The 19245-nt window shown below is 34.9% G+C and overlaps 1 protein-coding gene across 10 annotated transcripts in view; it reads left to right on the top strand.

Annotated features, from left to right (window-relative positions):
- Zranb3 (zinc finger RANBP2-type containing 3) overlaps nucleotides 1-19245 on the top strand; it is a 237497-nt gene that overhangs the window by 161185 nt on the left and 57067 nt on the right. For all 10 annotated transcript variants that reach the window (XM_063258994.1, XM_063258998.1, XM_063258989.1 and 7 more), the window contains 2 exons: nucleotides 2137-2308; nucleotides 3906-4022. In XM_063258994.1, the coding sequence (XP_063115064.1) occupies nucleotides 2137-2308; nucleotides 3906-4022 (289 nt within the window). The remainder of the gene's footprint in view (nucleotides 1-2136; nucleotides 2309-3905; nucleotides 4023-19245) is intronic.

Raw genomic sequence — 19245 nt, 5'->3', positions numbered from 1 at the left:
GCCCCTTTCTAGTTTTGAGAAATCTTTCTTCTCCTGGTTGCTAACTGCAAGCCTGTCTTCAGTATCTGAGATCCTATTCTCACATTGGCCTAATCTGTTTTGGATACTTTCAATGGAGTTTTTATTCTCCTGGATATCTGCTTGAATCTGCTTTATGGATTCCATTTCTTTCCTATGCTGAGCTTCCATAATGTTCTTTGGCTCATCTATGTTCTTCTGTGTCTGCCCTAATGTCACTAAGCATGGTATGTATTTTAATAATCTCTAGTTATCTGAGAGATTATTTCTGATTTCAGTTTTTCCAGAACCTCATTCAATTGTTTTGTTGTTACCACTTCAGAGAGGTCTGGTCGGGGGCTTTCAGATTGTCCCACCTCATTGTCCCTGGATTGCCTTTGGTGAGTTGGGGTTGCATTTGCTTAAGTGTCTTTTCATTTTATTTTCTCTCTTTTTTTAGTTTAATTCCTGGGCTGATACTTGTAAATTGCCTATGATGGGTTCTTTATTGGTAGTTTTAGAACCCTTAGGTGATGACTACTTCTCTGAGGTATCTTCCAATTATAGGTGTTTTTTAGGTTTTGAATTTATTAGAAAATTTTACCTCTTCAGTTTGTTATTGCTTGTTTGACCCAGTCCCTGGTTCTTTGGCTCTGTGCCACAGTATTTTCTGTGACCCTTAGTCATTCTAAGTCATGGACCAACAGCTGTTTATAACAATTGCTAATTTTGGCTATAGTGGGACTAATAACATTAAACACATCCTGGAAAATGACAAACTGAACTAACCCATAGTTTGCCACTTTTAACCATACGAACTAGATTTGGGGACATATAACAAAATGTAAAACAAACCAGAAAATTATATGCTGTATACAAGTCAATTTTACCCTCGAGTTAAAATTTAAAATGGGTTAAGGAGAAAACAGAAGTATAAGAAGAGGAAGATATTAGATAGTTGGAGATCAAAGTTGGTCCACTAACTTTGTGAAAGTGCTGCAGAAGCCCAAAGGAAAAGAGATGAAAGAGATAAAAGGAAGACCAGAACAGAACCACAATCACAGTCAGAAAGAAGCTAGAAACCACATTCACATCCGTATAAAAACAAGGTCAAACAATGAAGGGGAAAGAAGAAGAAAAAAAAAGAAGGAGAAGAGAGAAAAACCTCAAAAGGTCCACTTCCAGGTTTTTTTTCTAGTTTCAGTAGGAGACAACCTGTGGAGACAGTCCTGATTCATGCAGATCTCTCCTAGCAAGTTCGAAGTAGCTTTTTGGCAGGATAGTGGATAATCTCAGCACGCCTGCCCCAAGGCTAGACTCATAATTTTCTTGGATGTGGGCCCAGCTTGGATCTGCTAGATATTGCTGGCAGCACTTCTGGGTTCTGGCCTTAGACGACCCATCTCTAAAATAGCTCCTGGTCAATTGCACTTTCCCACAGGAGGGCTAAGTCCTATGCACCCACTGCCAGCCAGTGCAGTCCCTCATATCTGCTGCTCCCCACCACTGTGGAGACCTCCAGGGGTGCCAACAGTCACCTTCACCCTGGCTCCACAAGTTTGAACCGCTCCTCTTGTAAAATGAGTACCATCTCAGGGAGAAGGCTCAGCTGGCTACCTCGTTCTTTGTTGGAGTTTCTCTCTTACTCACTCCGAGGCCTTAAGTTCACACATCAGAGTCTTCCTGAGTCCGGTGGACTCACTTCCCTCCTTTTTGTCTTTTTCACAATGCTATGTTACAGCACCTGGATGGCAACTCTCAGAGAGGCTATTTTCTCTGCTGCTTATTGCTCCATCATCTTGCTTTCCTCTGACTAGAATTGTATCATCCTGCACTCTTCTGTATTTGACTTTTTGGGTGACTTACAAAATAATTCAAGTAAAATAATCCTGTATTAAATTGTTTCCCTTGAAAATCTTGACTACAACACAGAGTTTAGGTACTAACATTTTTCCATAGTGGAATAATGTCAATCTTTTTCATTAGCGTTTTATAAGTTCAACTTTGAAAACTTATTTTCATTAAGAAATAACAGGAATTATCATGGTTCCTTATCATTAAAATGAAAAACATACTGAACAAATTATTTTCTTACTCTAGCACTTAGTTCTGCTATATATGTTTTCTTCATATTAACAGATATTTTGGCAAAAGGGCTCAGTGGGATTGTAGAGGAGCATCAAATCTTCATGAACTTCACAAGCTATTAAGCGACATAATGATTAGAAGATTAAAGACTGAAGTTTTAACCCAGCTACCCCCTAAAATCAGACAGCGTATTCCATTTGATCTTCCACCAGCAGCAGCCAAGGTGAGAACCTGTATTTAACTGAAAGTCTTATTTTAAATTTTACTGTAAAAGATTGTTCATATTTCATATTCACTGAAAGAAAAATGTTCTTTCTTAAAATAACTTTGATAGAACATATAAATTGGTTTTGTATCTTTCAAGAAAAGAATAGAAAGAATTTAATATTAGCTATCACGTATGTGAACAGATATAGTATCTGAGTGATTTAAAAAATCACTCAGAAGTGAGGACAAGGAGAATGAGAGAAAAATGAAACAAGTTGTATCATGTAGAAGTACAAACTCTCCATGATGATTATGATCATTATGTATATCTAAAATGTACCAATGAAATCTGATTGGAGGAAAAAAATTTCTGCAGAATATAAAAAAGTACTTTAACGGCAACAAAGACTTAGCTTTAAGAATTCAAAATACAGGCATCGTGCCACACACTTACTTAATAAAATGAAAATAAAAACTTAAACACATAAAAGTATCATAGATTAAAAGGTACATGGTACTAAATTCTTTTTCATAAAAAGGCAATTTTATTTAAAAACTTGTAACCCAGCACTTAGGAGGCTAAGGCAGGAGGATGACTACAAATTCCTTGCCAGCCTAGGCTAAATAGGGAGTCCAGGCTAGCCTGAGCTATGTAACAAGACCCTGTCTCAAAAAAGAATTGAAAATTTAGATAGAACATGGAGTCCAATAATTAGCAAGGGAAATTGTATTTCTTGCTGTAGGATTTTTAAAGAATGACTGTCTTGGGCTGGGGATTTAGCTCAGCGGCATAAGCACCTGCCTTACAAGCAGGCGGTTGTGAGTTTGATCCCCGGTACCAATAAAAGTTAAAAAAAAAAAAAAAAAAGAATGACTGTCTTCTCAAACATTTTAGATGAAGCCCTATTTTTTGAAGTCCTGTAATTCTATGGTCATGTTGAAAGATGTGAGATTCAATATATCAGAGGGCTGAGAATGTATTTTACCTAATTCTTATATCTTGGCAAGTTCAATTCTTATGTATTCTTTAAAATGTTCTCAAATCTGGTGGCCAGGGAAATTTTTACTGTTATTTCTTGAAAGTTTAAAGAAATCATTTTCTAACCCTTGAGCAGTGTTGTTTTTAAAAGAAGAGTGATCTGATTTTCTTGATCTACCATTTTAGCATTAAAGAGAAGAATAAAATGGAGACCCAGTATGTGATTGTATTTCATTTTTATTTAATATTCTCCAATTTTTTGTGTTTTTAAATAAAATTGCCTTTTTATGAAAAAGACTTTGGTACCATGTACCATTTTATCTATGATGCTTTTATGTGTTTAAGTTTCTGTTTTCATTTTATTAAATAATTATTAAGTAGAATCTGTAATTGTTTGCTTTATGATGATACAAAGGGCTTTGTTTTCACCCTTAGCTTGTCATTGCTTTCTGTAATTTGCAGAAACATATGATTGACTTCTGTGTGTAGTGTTTTTGCATGAACTCATTGGTATGTGTTGGAATTTTATTTTTGTATGTTTATAGAAAAGAAAAAAATGTAGGACTTGATTCATCATTGCATTAATTATTATCTTTATGCTATATTCCTAAACAGTGTTCTTCTTCTCATATAGGAATTGAACACTAGCTTTGAAGAGTGGGAAAAATTAATGAGAGCTCCAAATCCAGGTGGCTCAGAGACTGTTATTGGATTGATTACTCGCATATTTAAACAAACAGCTATTGCTAAGGTACTTCTTGCTAGACCATCATGTATTTGTCTTCATAGAAATTCTTTAATATGTTTTAATGTATACAGCACCATATTTGTTATTATTAATATAACAAGGAAAAATACAAATATTGATCCTTTTCAAAATACATGTATACTTTGGTGGAGTAGAATATATGATGTATGTGTGTTCATCTTTGTTACATAAGTATTCAACTTTGTTATCAGCTTTTTTGCATGATTTTCTACATAGTTACTCTAAATACTTTTTTTTTCCTTTGTCAGTTAAGTCAGTCATCTTTCACTGGTATTCTAATATCCTAATTAGGTAGATATGCTTAGGTTCATCACATGATGTTGTTGCTGGCATGATAAACTTATAAATATTGATAGTCATCCCTTTCAAATCTGTGATATTTTTCATATAAATTTTAAAGCACAGATTATCAAAGTATAAATTATATAAAGTGAAACTCACCCTTTTAAAAAGTGAAGCTTGAAGAATCTTGACAAATGTGTACAGTTAGATAACTCTCACCACAATCAAGATATGGAAGACTTCTGTCACATTGTAAAGGTTCTGCCTACATCCTCAGCCTAGTTTATGAACTATTTTATTTTATTGTGTATGTGGTAGGTACAAATTAAGGATGGAAGTTCAGGGTTTGTTTGGTTTGATTTGATTCAGTTGAAATTTTCCTTTTTCTTTTCGGTGAGGTATGAGTTTTCAGTTGTTCTCTCTTGGAAAGACTATATAACCCTTATTAAATTCCCTTAATGCCTTCCTTAAAAAGCAGTTGATTATGTACCTGTGGGTCTGCTTCTCAAATCTATTCTATTTCTATATGTCTAACATTATGACACAGCTTGGTTTTTCTAGTTTAGATCTAGATATCCCCCAAGAACCTCATGAGCTCATACGTGGGGCATTTAGATGGTGTTTTATGGGGGGCATTATGGCAGACTTGCTGTTAGGACATGGGGTCTGGTTGTATCACTGGGAGTGTGACCTGAAGATGTATTTCCCTTCCCAGATCTTTCCTTCTTATTTTGCTTCCTGGCTGCCAGGAGTTAAATAACTTTTTCTCTACTGTACCCCTCTTCCCTGCTGGCCTTGGAGCCAGCCATGGACTAAAGCATGAGCCAAAATAATCCTTTCTTCGTATAAGTCACAGGTTTTGGGCATTTTGTCCCAGCAACAAAGAAAGTGACTAAGACACTATACCTTTATAATAAATATTGAAATTAGAGTTCAGTCTCTACTTTCTCCTTCTTCAAAATCATTTTTTATAAGTTCTTTACCTTTCCATATAAACTTTAAAATCAGTTTGTCAAGCATGTGAAATTTTTATTGGAATTGTATAGATTAATTTGGAGGAGTTGCCTTCTTAATAATAATTTTTTGATCTGTGAAAAAGTATCTCTTCTTTAATTTAGGTCATCAATTTCTTGCCACAATATTTTCTAGTTCTCTTGAATGCATTTTGTTAGATTTCTTTTCAAGGCATTTCATGTCTTTTTGCTCATATAATTAGTATTTTAAATTTAAATATCCAATTCTTTTGCTAAATATAGAATTACTATTGAATTTTCATATATTAACCTTCTGTTCTTTGATTTTGCTGAGTTTACTGTGTTAGTACTTGTGGCTTTTTAGTTAATTCTGGGACATAGAGGGTCATTTTGTCTGTATATAAAGGTACTAATTTTCCTTGTTTTCTATATGCCTTTTATTTATTTTCTTACTATTATATTCAAGCATGAGTCTCTTCTCTTCTAGTTTTGAAAGCCCAGTCCAGGATCTGCTGCTTCTGAGGCCTATCATCCCTGAGAAAAACTAGTACATTTAGCACCATGCTCATGAACCACCCCACCTTCTGTTTTAATACTATTGTCAGGTCAGTGGGGCATTCTAAACAGACAGGAACCAGAACACCCATATATGAATTATCTAAAGGATGCCGGAAACTGGGCAAACTAATCTGTAAGAGCTGTCTTGCTACCTATGTGTTAAATCAGCTGTTTTTGGTATATTGGTCATGCAGTGTAATAGAGCTAATGATGTCATTGTTATATAATTTAAGCTATAAGGCTAAGAATATAGTTCAGCAGTATAGCATGTATGTGGCAAACATGAGGTCCTGAGTTTAATTCCCAGTACCAAAAAAAAAAAAAAAAAAAAAAAACCTATTAGCCCATTTCCTGTAGTAACCTATGGAGCTGAATAATTGATCTAACTTTGATCTAACTGGCTCCTACTAAACCTCTTGGGTGAAACTATTAGATACAATACATGTCTCATGGACTTTGCAGGGCAGTACTGTTGACCTGTAAGTACCTCCTCACCCCTATGAGATTTTGTCAAGAGTTGCTATTAAACCCGTATGTACTTCTATGGATTTTCCCTCTAGAGTAAGTTTCAGTTAACCTTTGTTTCCCTGTTAGTATCTATTAGCCTTAATAAACTTTCTGTCTCATAAAAGCCTTTCCCAGGTGTCTTCTCTGCTCTCTTGAAAACCTGCTGCTTTCTGTATACTCTCCAGGACTCCTAGGCTATGAATGAGACATAAGAGTAGGTGAGGAGCAAAAGCTATCTTCCCTAGGGAGTGGATAGGAAATGCTGCTGAACTTAGAACCTTATACTGATACAAAGCAGAGATCTATTACTGCTTATGGATAGAATAAGAACCTCTTTAGGACCACTCACAGTAGCGAGGTGTGGTTTGATTGAGTGTGAGACCTTCAATGTTCACCTGCAGCAAAATTTCTGCATTATGCTGACTTGGTACCAGGAGACCCACATAGTCCTCTGATCTCTACCATGAACTTAGCACTAAGAAACGTTCAGTATCAATCTACTACCAGAATAAAAATATATCCCTCAACAGTGCAGGCTTGGGCCAGGGATATAACTCAGCAGCAGAAGCACCTGCCTGGTAAGCACGAAGTTCCAAGTTCGATTCCTAGTACCAAAAACAAAAAAAGTATTGATTACAGGATGCTAAAAGCTAAGAGTACAAGAGGAACACTTATAAAAACCTTAGCACGCAGTATAATAAAGTAAAAGCATCCTATTGCTGGACAGCTTAGAAGTTTACAGTTCGCTACTGTAATATAATAAAAATATCTAAATACAACTCAATACTAACTATATTGACTTAGCCCCTATATCTTTATACTGTCACCGTGACATGAAGCATGCTATCTGTGATGGCCATGAATGCCTGCCTTGCCATGCCATCCTGCCTTGAGTCAGCTGAGTATAGACTGAAACCTCCAAAACTATAATAAATAAACCTTTCCTTGCTTCACTTTGGGCGTCAGGTATTTTGTCAAGAGAAAAGTAATCAAGACATAGTGCCTCCACAGAGTACCTTTACCCATCTTGGTTCAGTCACTGTCTCATTATCAAGACAATATCTGATACCTACAACTGAACACAGTGCAGCTTTGTTGTGACTCACAGTGACAGTCCCTGGGTGGCTGGTTCTAAGCGTGAAAGGACACATGGAAAGGTCCTTCCACTATAAGTCAAAAAAAGAAAAAGATAATAGTGGAGATAAAATCATAAAGAATGTGCTAGGTATTTATACTAGAGAAATTAAAAATAAGGTTTACAATATACTTTTATTTTTTTTCTTTTTTCCTTTTTTTATGCTGGGGATCAAACTCAGGACCTGCCAGACAGGCATTTATGCCAGTGAGCTATACCCCTGGCCCTACAATATACTTTTACAGAAATTTTATTTCAGCCAAATACTTGGAAACAAATGGCATATTTTAAACATACTAGAATAAGAAAATGTACTCTGTACCTAGCATATGTGAGGCCCTAAACACAGCAAAAGAAAATTACAGTATTTTCATAGAATGGAACAGTAGATCCTATCTCAGAGAAAAAACAAGAAAGGAAGGCTGGGAGAGAGGAAAGAATGGAGGATACAGGAAGTCTTTATATTATATTTACAATCTCATGTATCTAAAATTATTTTGAAATAATGTCTTTTAATGTATATATAATAGACTCAAAGTAATAACATATACAATTCTCAATCCAACAAAAGATAAAAAGAAAGAAGAAGGAACAAGAAGGGACTAACTCAAATAGAAAGTGATAAATTTAAATGCAGTTACAACAATGTTACATTAAATTTGGATGATCTAAATGCACCACTTAAAAAATAGAAATATAAGCAGGCAGTTGTGAGTTTGATCCCCGGTACCAATACAAAATGAAAAAGACCAAAAAAAAAAAAAAAAAAAAGAAATATACATTACATAATAACAAAGGAAAACTGAAATAAATATATCGGCATCAGATGACATAGACTTCAAAACAAAGAATATTACCAGTGATAAAGAGGAGTATTCTATAGTGTGTATATATTGCACGTTTTATATATAATACATTATGTATCTATATAGTGTGTATAATGTATATGTACAATATATAAATGATAGTCCTAAGTATGTATTTCCAATAATAGAACTTCAAATTTTATAAAACTAAATTTACAGAACTAAAAGCAGATATCAAAAAATATGGAATTGTAAGTGGAAATAACAAGATTCTTCCCATAGCTAGGCACTGGTTTCATAGTAAAGTATATCAAGCATTTATTGTAAAAATATAACCAGTACGATAGTATTTTTAGAAAACAGAAAGGAAAAAAATACCTCCCAGAATTATTCTGCAACCCAAACCAGGCAAAATCATCCTGGCAAACCTACAGATCAGTATCTGTGAATGTGAAAATCTTTAACAAAATAATAGCAAATGGAATGTAAATATGATTCCTTAAAATTTGGAATAAGACAAGTCAGTCTTTCATCACTTGTTTTACATTATTGTGGAGGTCTTAGCTCTGCAGTAAGGCTAGAAAAAGAAGTAAAAGACATAGATTGAAAAGTAGTAACTAAAATTGTCAATATTTACAGATAACATTGCTATCTGCATAGAAAATCAAAAAACACTTCAAGCTTCTTGAACGAAGGAAGGAATTTATTAAATCCATAAGATGCATGTTCAGTAAGCAAAAACAACTTCTCGTTCCATATACTAACAATAAAAAATTAAACGCTGAAATTTAAGACTATAATTTATAATAACATAAAGAAAAATGCAAGTTAATTTAGAGGAAAGTTAAAATGTATGCACTAAAAATACAAAAAACATTGTTTAGGCAAAATTAAGCAAATTTAAATGGCATAATACATCATGCTTAAGAGTCAGAAGATTTAATGTTGTTAAAATGTCAGTGTGAGCCAGGAGAGTTAATATTGTTAAGCTACTAGTTCTCTCTAGGTTAATTTATATACTAAATGTAATACTATTCAGAATCTCTGTAATCTTTTTTTAATACTTGACAACCTGAATATAAAATGTACATGGAAATGCAAAGAACTTACAATATCCAAGCAGTTTGGAGAAAAATTGGAATTCTCAGGCTACATAATGTAGCTGCTTATATAAAGTTACAAAGTCAAGACTTTATTGTATTGACATAGATATACAAATTAATGGGCCAAAAATGATTGTTCAGAATTAGAACTTCATGTAGATTTGTAATTGTTCTGTTAAGAAAGACACGATAATTCAGTGGAGGAAATCATAATCTTTACAACAAATGATGCTAGCACAATTGGATATCATACGGATAAAAAGGAGTCTTGACCATTTTTTCCCATCAAACATAAAAATTTAACTTGAAATCAGTCATGAACTTAAATATAAAGCCTAAACTTTAAAAACTCTTAGTAACATATGTACATAAAAGTATTTCCATCCTTTAGGTAGAGCCATTTTAGCAAAGAATAAAAAAGCATTCATTGTCAGACATGGTGGCATATTTCTAGCACTCAGGAGGCTGAGGTAGGAGGATCACTGTGAGTTCAAGGCCAGCCTACACTACACAATGAAACCTGTCTTGAAAACATATTTTTTTTTAATTTCAAAGGAAATAATGTGATTCAAACTTTAAAATTTGTAATGTTTTAAAAAAGTATGGAGTATGCCAAACCTGGTATTGCACAACTGCAGTCCCAGTATTCTGGGAGTCTAAGGTGAGCCTCACCTAGTTGACTTAAACCTTTTTGCAAAATAAAATATAGAAATGGGGCCTGGAGATGTAGCTCAGTATAAAAACCCTAAATTCATTCCTTAGTACTGCAAAAACAAATGGAAAACCACTATGTTGATTTTAAAAAAGAAAAACACACTAAAATGCAAGACAGATTGGAAGGAAGTATTTACAATACATTACCTCTGCTCTATTTTTCCTATCATGATTTTTAGTTTAATTGTAAGTTTCGGTTTGATCAGTGTTCATTATTTACAGTATAATGACTGTGTAAAGCATTTCACATGAGCTATAATTACATTTTGTTGACAACTATTGTTTTTCCTATAGTTAATAATTATCTCTTTTTTTGGAGGGGGGCTTGCTTGCTTATTTAACTTCTGTACTTAATGCTAAGTACAGAATGCTTCCTTAAAGAAAAAGAAAGAACGTTTTAGATAATTTCTTGTCTGTGGTAAGAAACCATCATTGGAAATCGAGTGTTGATAATCAGGAAGCTGCCAGTTCATTCCAGCTATCTTGGAAGAATGGAGATGAAAAGTTAGCTGTCTCCAATTGGAGAAAGTTCTAGAAAATTAACCATTTATTCAGAAGACTGCCATTGTTTAAATTTTGCATGAAATTTAGGTGATACCTAGAAAGTTTTGAAGAAAAATAACAGTAAGATAAAAAATTGTATTAAAGATTAGAGTTTTTGTTTTGTTTTGTTCTTTGAGAAGAGGTCTCCCTGTGTAGTTCAGACTGTTCTTGAACTCCCTTTGTAGCTCAGGCTGGCCTTCAAGCTGTAGAGATTTTCCTGCCTCAGCTTCCTAAGTGTTAGGATTACAGGTGTACGCCATCACGCCCAGCCTGAAAATAAAAATGTATTGAAAATTTTAAAATTGCATTATGTTCTATTGTTATGTGTTTCAAAAATGGAACACTAGTATAGCTGGGGCACCTTGGCTCATGTTCCAGCAGAGCCCTTGCACGTCTGCTGCAGTGTGTATGCCGTAGGTTCACCACTGCTGACATGTGTCATCTTGTGCCTTGTAAACACTATGCCAGTCTACCTTTTGAGGCATGTATTTCATAGAATGACAGAACTATGTTTAAATGTGTTGACTATTATCTTCTTAGTGTTCTTAATTATTGATTTCTTTTTGAGGTATTTCTTCATACAATAATATAACAATAAGCGATAAATACTAATGATGAATAGTAAACTAATGATGAAAAGTAAATGAACCTAAAATAATTATTGTTAGTTATAAAACAATTAGTGAAGAATCTTAGATACTTAGAAGAATTACTTTTTTTCTTATTATTTTGTATTATTTGTGGAGAATACCATGGATGAAAAATGAAGAGATTTTTCATTTAGGACCAGTGTAGTATACTTCTTGGAAAAAATAGATTTAAGTGGTATGTTTTGTTTAGCCTATTCTGTTATTCTTGGACACATTCCAACATCTCATTTTTAGATAAAATCAATTTAAGAGCAATGCCAGCTTTTATGAGAATTATTAAAATCAACCCATAATTTAAGATTTCCTGTCACTTTGGGGAAGGTAGCATTCCTTAGTGCCTTGAAAAACTTTGCAAAAGGCAAATTACTTTTAAACATGCTCCCATTATGCAGCAAATGTGTTTTTCTCTAATTGCCTCAGCAGCCTAACACAGGTAGAACCCTATTTATAAAATGTAGTAAAGAATAATGAGGCCACTACAATATTCCCGGCTGTATTGGCCCTGGGATGATGTGAGGCTGAACAGTCCCCTCCCTGTGCCTGTTCTGTGGATGAGGAGTCTGGCTCTGAGCCAGGGACAGCCTCCTTTGGTTCATTAGGAGATGATCAGCATAATAATATAAGCAGCAGGATAATATTTTAGAGGGAGAAAGAGTATGTTAGTTTATGGCATCGTAGAATGGGGAAGGTATTTATTAAAAGTGGGAAAATATCCATATAAGGAGGGATGAGTAGTATAGATTTTTAAGGTGGCAGTATGGATAGATTTGAAATTACAGACAAGGAATGTGCTTTAGAAAAACAATACCTCGGGGCTGGGGATTTAGCTCAGCGGCATAAGCACCTGCCTTACAAGCAGGCAGTTGTGAGTTCGATCCCCGGTACCGATAAAAAGGAAAACAAAAAAAAAAAAAGAATCTATTCCTATGAAAATAATCACTACTTTATGGTGTTTTAAAACCATTAAACTACTATGTTAATTTTTTAAATTTTATTTTACAGAGAATAAAACTAAGCCAAAAAAAAATCCCCAAAAACAAAATAGGATAATAGGAAATCAACAGTGGTTACCATAATGCCTTTTGTTGTCTTCAAAATAGCTGCCCATAGCTTCAGATATAGTTGAATCAAACAAAACAGAAACCGAATAAAACCAATAAAAACAAAGCAATGAATGCAATACAGAGCTTCAAAACAAGATAATAGTAAATCCAAAATCTCTACCATGATATATCTTATCTTTGAAATAGCTGCCCATAGGATCAGATACAACAAAATCAAGATAAAACAGAACAAAACCCAAGCAAACAAAACAATGAGAATGATACAGGATTTTGAAACAAATAATAGGAAATAACAATAGCTACCATCTTTAGAAGGAGATCCCTCATACATACTACATTGCGTATTGTTATTCTCTGAATAGATGATCAGACCACCAGCTTTAGGACTGCAAAGTCAGTGAAACACTAAACACTGCAGGCATTAAATTGTATTTTACCTCACTAGCTATCAACACAGCCTGTGTTTCTCCAGATCAGCCGCTTGTTTATGGGGAGGGGGAAGGAATGTTGGCACTAATCGTCTCCCTGCCTGCCTGCTAGAGAGGGCTGATGCCTGGCTCTCCCCTACTCAGCCTGCAGATGACATCCACTCAAAGGAGGTCTTAGCTTCTTGCTAACTTTTTGTTGTCCTCCCCCAGTCTGTGAATGGCACTGATTGCCAAGAGAAGGCTGGTATCTGGCTGTCCCCCAGGCAGCCCACTCATGGCACCAACTCACAAGAGTTCTTAGCTTCTTATTGACTTCTTATTCTCCTCCCCCGCAGACTGTGTTAATTTTAAATTTTTCCCTCATATTTTCAAAGAAAAGCAATACCTCTCACTGCAAAGGAAAAAGAAACCAGAATAAATGAAAGTAAGAAAAAGTAATGTATTCTTGGATGATTGTTTTCTTTGGGTAATAGGAAGTTTGAGATCCAGAAGTTACTACTGGTCCTCATTTGAAGAAAGTAGAAAACATTGAAATTGTTTCTACAGTTTACTAAAGAAATATGTCAGTAATAAGAGCTATCATGTTAAAAGTATTCACTGTGTGCTGATCACTATTCCAAGCACATTTTTTACATGGCCTCATTTAATTCTTACCCCAACTCTTTAATGTATAGATACCTTAATCTCCTTTTATAGGCAGAGAAATAAAAGCACAGAGATTAAGTGACTTGCTCAGCATCACTCAAATTATGTATAATGATGTAACCAAGATTTGAACCCAGATAGTTTGCCTCTGGAGTCCAACATTCCACTAGCATCGCTGAATAAATGTAATACTTGTTAATGATCATAAATTAAGGTGGTACTTGTTTTCCTTATTTGTGACTTTTTAGCATTCATTTATCAGCATGGAAAAGGTTTAAAACTCTGTATATTCTATGTATTATAATAATTTTAATACCCATATTCTATGCATTATAATTTTAATACTCAAATTTTATTTATGCTTATATTGTACTTTACTATTACAAAATTGATTGCCTTCTTTGATTTTGTTTCTGTTTTTCTTTGAGACAGGGTTTCACTATATAGCCCAGGCTAGGCCCAAGGTGACTTCATCCTCTTTAGGGCTGGGATGACAGGTGTGTGCCACCACACCTTGTGATTACTTTATTGACACAATCAGTTGTGGAATTTAGAAAAAAAAATCAAGACTTTTTAAAAAGTAGATTTAGTTTTAAAAGAATTAGATGTTTTATCAGTGACTTTTATGATCAAACTTCTGTGAAATCAACTGTCACGAAAAATTTGGTTTCCATATACTATTGGTTGTATTGGTTGTAGTTTCTAATTCTGTCAAAACTGGTAAATCCAGTAGAGTTCTATCATTCATGACAGTATTCTCACTGTGCTGCTCAGGCAGATACATAGATAGGATAAGATTTCGTTCAATTTAGTTGAATGATTGGTTTCTATAACTTGCTTAAAAAGGTTTATTGAAAAGTTTAGATTCTATAAAATTGTAAAATGTTGTTGCTGATGATTTTCTTTTTTTTCCTTTTTATTTGTACCGGGGATCGAACTCATAACTGCCTGCTTGCAAGGCAGGCGTTTATGCTGCTGAGCTAAATCCCCAGCCCCTTGCTGATGACTTTAAATTGAAGTTGCACCTTCTAAAGTTGCTTACTTCTCATGTACTTCTCAAAACGTTGCTTGTAGATCTTAGTATCAAAGATTAAATCTATTAGGAATATTAAATGTCCATTTATAGATATGTTCATTGATAGGATTATTTCCAAAAGATGAAAAATATTTCCAAAAGACGAGAAGTATAAAACAAAAAGCGGCCTTTATTCTGAGAACACGGAGAGAGATGACCAGCACCCCCCAACCGCTGGAGTCCAGCAATCTCTCTGGTGGACATGTGGCGTGGGGGGTATGTAAGTAGCCTCGGTTTGGGGTGGAACCTAAGGTGGCATCAGGGAAGCACGGGTAGCCCATTGGTCCTTGATTTCGTGCCATAGGAAGTTCCCAGGGGTGGGGAAGAGGGCGGCATAGGTAAATTCCTAGGGGTGGGGGAGATAGGGGCTTTCTGCCTCCAGTTGAGGCTTTCCTGGCTACAGTGTCCTGTCTGGGCCAAAACCCTTTCAAAACTATCTTTCAAAATTAATGGAGAGGGCTGGGGATTTAGCTCAGTGGTGTAAGTGCCTGCCTGGCAAGTGTGAGGTTGTGAGTTTAATCCCTGGTACAAAAAACAAAAAAAGTTAATGGAGAAACAAGTTGTTCTGTGACAAAGAACAACTAAAGAAACCCATGACCACCAAACCAACCCTATAAAGTGATAAGATTATATCCAAAAGATGAAAAGTATAAAACAAAAGAGGCCTTTATTCTGAGAATGCGGAGAGAGAAAACCAAAACACCCCCGACCTCTGGAGTCCAGCTTTCTCTCTCGCGGACACGTGGCGTGGGCACACAGTGAATGCTTTTAACATGATAGCTCTTATTACTGACATATTTCTTTAGTAAACTGTAGAAACAATTTCAATGTTTTCTACTTGCTTCAAATGAGGACCAGTAGTAACTTCTGGGGATGCATGCTTATAATTGTAGCACTCAGGAAGCTGAGGCAAGAGGATTGCCACAAATTTGAGGCCATCCTGGGCTACATAAGCAAGTCTACACTACATAGCAAGACCCTGTCTCAATAAATAAATAAATAAAGTAAAATGAATTGTAGTGAGTGTTAAAAGAACTCTCTGAGTATACTGAAAATCATTGAATTATTCATTCTGAAGGGGTCAATTTTATGGAAGTGAATTACATCTCAATATAGGTGTTTTGTTTTGTTTTGTTTTTAATAAAAGAGACAGAGACAGACAACACAGATTCTTCTGGCTTTCTTTTCTGGTTGCCTCAGCTCACTGCTTCCTCACATTGTGGCTCTAAGATGATTACTATAGTTCCAGAGATTAGATTTCAAGTGCTGGCCATATTGTCCAAAGAAAAGATTAGTGTTCCTGGGAGTTCCTGTGTCAGTATGTGTTTTGAAGACCCCAGCAGTCTTATTAGTTAGAATCACATGGAAAAGGAAAGGCTAAGGAAATGGAAAGGCTAGCTTAGCCATTCACAGTTCAGCTCTGATTAAGGTCTCAAACATCTTCTCTTAAAGCTGGTAGTCACCAGGTATCTGAACAAAACTGCCATCTAGTCTTGGGTCTGAGGACTTTAGGCCTTTAGGGGAAGTGTTTTTTGTTTTTTGCTTTTTTTGGTACCAGGACCTCACACTTGCCAGGATGGCACTTACACGGCTGAGCTAAATCCCTGGCCCTAGGGGAAGTTTTTTTGTGCCTACTTAACTTTTTGTGAAAGTTAGGGCAATTAAAGGAAAAATTATTCTGACAGTAAGAAAAAACTTCTCAAGACTGTTGTAAGAGTGATTTCTGCTGTAATAGGGGAGAGAAATTGAGTTCAGTTTCAAATACAACAAGGCAAGTTGTATAGGCAAGGGGGTTTATAGCAAACAGGTAGGTTAAAGAAGTTGGTAGAGGGGCCAGGGATTTAGCTTAGTGGCATGCGTGCCTGCCTTGCAAGTATGTGGTGGGGGTGAGTTCAATCCCCAGTACCACCACCCCCCCCTCAAATAGATGAGGGAACTTTATTGCCAGGGATTTAGCTCAGTGGCTAGCATGAGGTCATGAATTTTATCCCTGGTACCAAAAAATAAAAAAGTAAAAAAAAATTCAAGAAGTTGATAGATGGAAAATTACTGAAAGGGGACATTGATAGTAGGGGGATACTTGCAAAAAACGACCTAACAAAAATTCTTACTAAAGGTAGGCCCAGGGCATCAAAAAGTGAGGAACATAATCAGACATGAAAGGTCTTTCTTTCCTTTGCACTTCCTTTTAGTAACAACTACAGAACTTAAAGCTGCGTAATAAAGATGTTGATCATTTACAGGACCTTATACTAAGTACTAAGATAATTTGCAAACAAATTCTTATTCAGGTTACTTGAAATATGTAGTGACATTTATTTATTAAAACAAAGTCATGATAATTAAACATGCATGTAGAGGATACGGTCACACACACCTGTAATCCTAGCACTGTGGGCAATTGCCTGATATTCAAGGCCAGCCTGCACTCTATAGTGAGTTCAAGGCTAGTCCAAACTACATAAACCATCTTTAAAAAAACATGTATAGTACATTTTAAAATGCGAGCCTATGCAATCTCTAACTGAAGACACTAAGAAAATCCTAAAAATTCAGCCAGTTATGTTATCACGTTATGTTATCATGTTAATTTTCACTTTGGTATAAGCCTTTCTGAAACAGTGACTGAAAGGAGTAAGGAGCAGGAAGCTTGAGCTTTGGCATCAGTAACTCTGGCTGTGATTGGCAAAAGGTAACAGTGGAGAGGACTCTGGCAGGAAGAAATAGCTCACTTGGAAAGAAGAGGAAGAATGCATCTGAAACTAGGGGTACATTGATCATGCCCTGGGCCTACCTTTAGCAAGTATCCCCCTACTATCAATGTCCCCTTTCAGTTTGTAAACCAGACTGGAAAGTAATGAATGTACCTTAAACTCATATTTTTACTTGACATATACTTTTTAAAGGCTTACTATAGTAAATATAGCTCTTTAGGCAAACATGCACTTTATTAAAGTGGTTCAGTTGCCATGACAACATATCTGAAATTTAAAGCCTTGTTTTGAGAGGGCTTCATTTCTACTTTCTGAGGCATGGAGATCCAAGGCTAAAGTTCTTAACAGCTTCCAGTCTCATTATATGATGAGTTTCCCTTCTGTAGAAAATTTAGACATGCAAAATGCAGGTTGCAGAATTAATCTTTTGACTTTACAGTCATAAACATGAATTTTAAATTGGCATTTTTCAATTTTGAACTGCCTTCATTTAAAAAAATTATTACCAAAACCACATAGTATAGTTTAGCAACCAGAAACAGCCATTTTAAAAAACAAGTCTACCCTTAGTCCCCCGTAGCAACCAATTTCTATTCTTTTGAAAAGCTATATTTTTAGTATTTTTTCCAAATCTTTTAGCACGATGCTTAGAAGGCTTCTTAGTTTGCATTACTGTTTTCTTTGTAATCTTAGCTGTCATCATTTGATTCTTCAATATGTAAAATTAAATTTTAGCTCTTTCCGTCTGTTTTAGCTGTGAACTGTGCTGCTATAAAGATGGATGTGCATTTCATTGTAATATGATGTCTTTAACTCTTTTGAGAAAGAGAATAGTTAGGGCTAATGAAATTTCTGTTTTTAGTTTTTTGAGGAATCTCTGTTTTGATAAGTTTATTTTCCCACAAACAATGTAACAGGATTCCTTTTCTCCTGCATCTTCACCAGCATTTGTTATTATTTGTTTTGGATATAAAAACCTTAGAAATAATTTTCTCTGAGAATTTCTGATATTGTTGAGAAATCCAATGTAATTCAGATTTTTCATTTCATTTTGATTCTATTGTCTTTCTTTTTCTGCCTAGAAGCTTATAGAATTATTTGTTTGTCCTGTGTGCTGAAATCTCATGATGGGCTTTTCTATGAATTTGTTTTTATTTATTGTGAGAGCTATTCAGTGGATTTGTTTCTGTTTTCTGTTATAGATATTAAGGCCAGTGAAATATATTTTTCTTTGATTATTTTTTGCTTCTGTTTTTTTTCCTGTGTATGTTTTCTTGAACTGTTATTATTCGTATGTCCCTCTTATACGTTAGTCCTCTAATTTTTTATATCAACTAAGCTTATAGGTACATTTTAGATATACATAATGATGACATTCATCATAGGGAATTTGAAGCTGTACATGATATAATTTGATTCTTTTATTCCTATTCCCCTAAACTCCCTTCAACTCCTCTTTCCCTCTGTTTATAAAAGCTTTGTTTCCATTTTTTCCTTTTTTTCTCATTTTTTGGGTTTTTTTCCTTCTTTCCTTCCCTCTTAAATTCTCTTCCCCCTCCTAATTCCTTTATTTTTATATTTTATATTTTATTTTCTTATCTACTTTGGTATTTTCTCAGCTTAATAACCAGCAAATTTAAAATTTGTACTATATATTTTTAATTTCTGAGAGTGCCTTTTTTTCAGTAAATGTCCCTTTTTTCTTGTTTTATAAGTAGTCTCCTGTAATTTTCTTCTCCCAGCATAGTAAAACTGTTCATATATGTTGCTTTCTACGAATGTCTGGTAACCCTTAAGTGTTTTCTTATATTTGCAAAAAAAAAAAACCACATTGCATACTGACTGGGAAATCCTATGCATACATATGTAGACTAAGCTTAATAAAAAGTGATTTGGCTTGAATATTTTTGTATCTATATCTTTAGGGGTTTTTTTTTCTTTGTCTGGTTAGATTCTCCCAGAAAAGCATTATATTATTTTGCTTTTCTCCAGCTTACAGAGCATAAC

This window comes from Cavia porcellus, unplaced genomic scaffold, assembly GCF_034190915.1.
Source record: "Cavia porcellus strain 051 isolate PalLab524CR breed Dunkin Hartley unplaced genomic scaffold, mCavPor4.1 scaffold_12, whole genome shotgun sequence".
Classification (NCBI taxonomy): domain Eukaryota; kingdom Metazoa; phylum Chordata; class Mammalia; order Rodentia; family Caviidae; genus Cavia; species Cavia porcellus.
The sequence above is the reverse complement of the archived record's forward strand: the minus strand, read 5'-3'. Positions and strand labels throughout refer to the sequence as shown.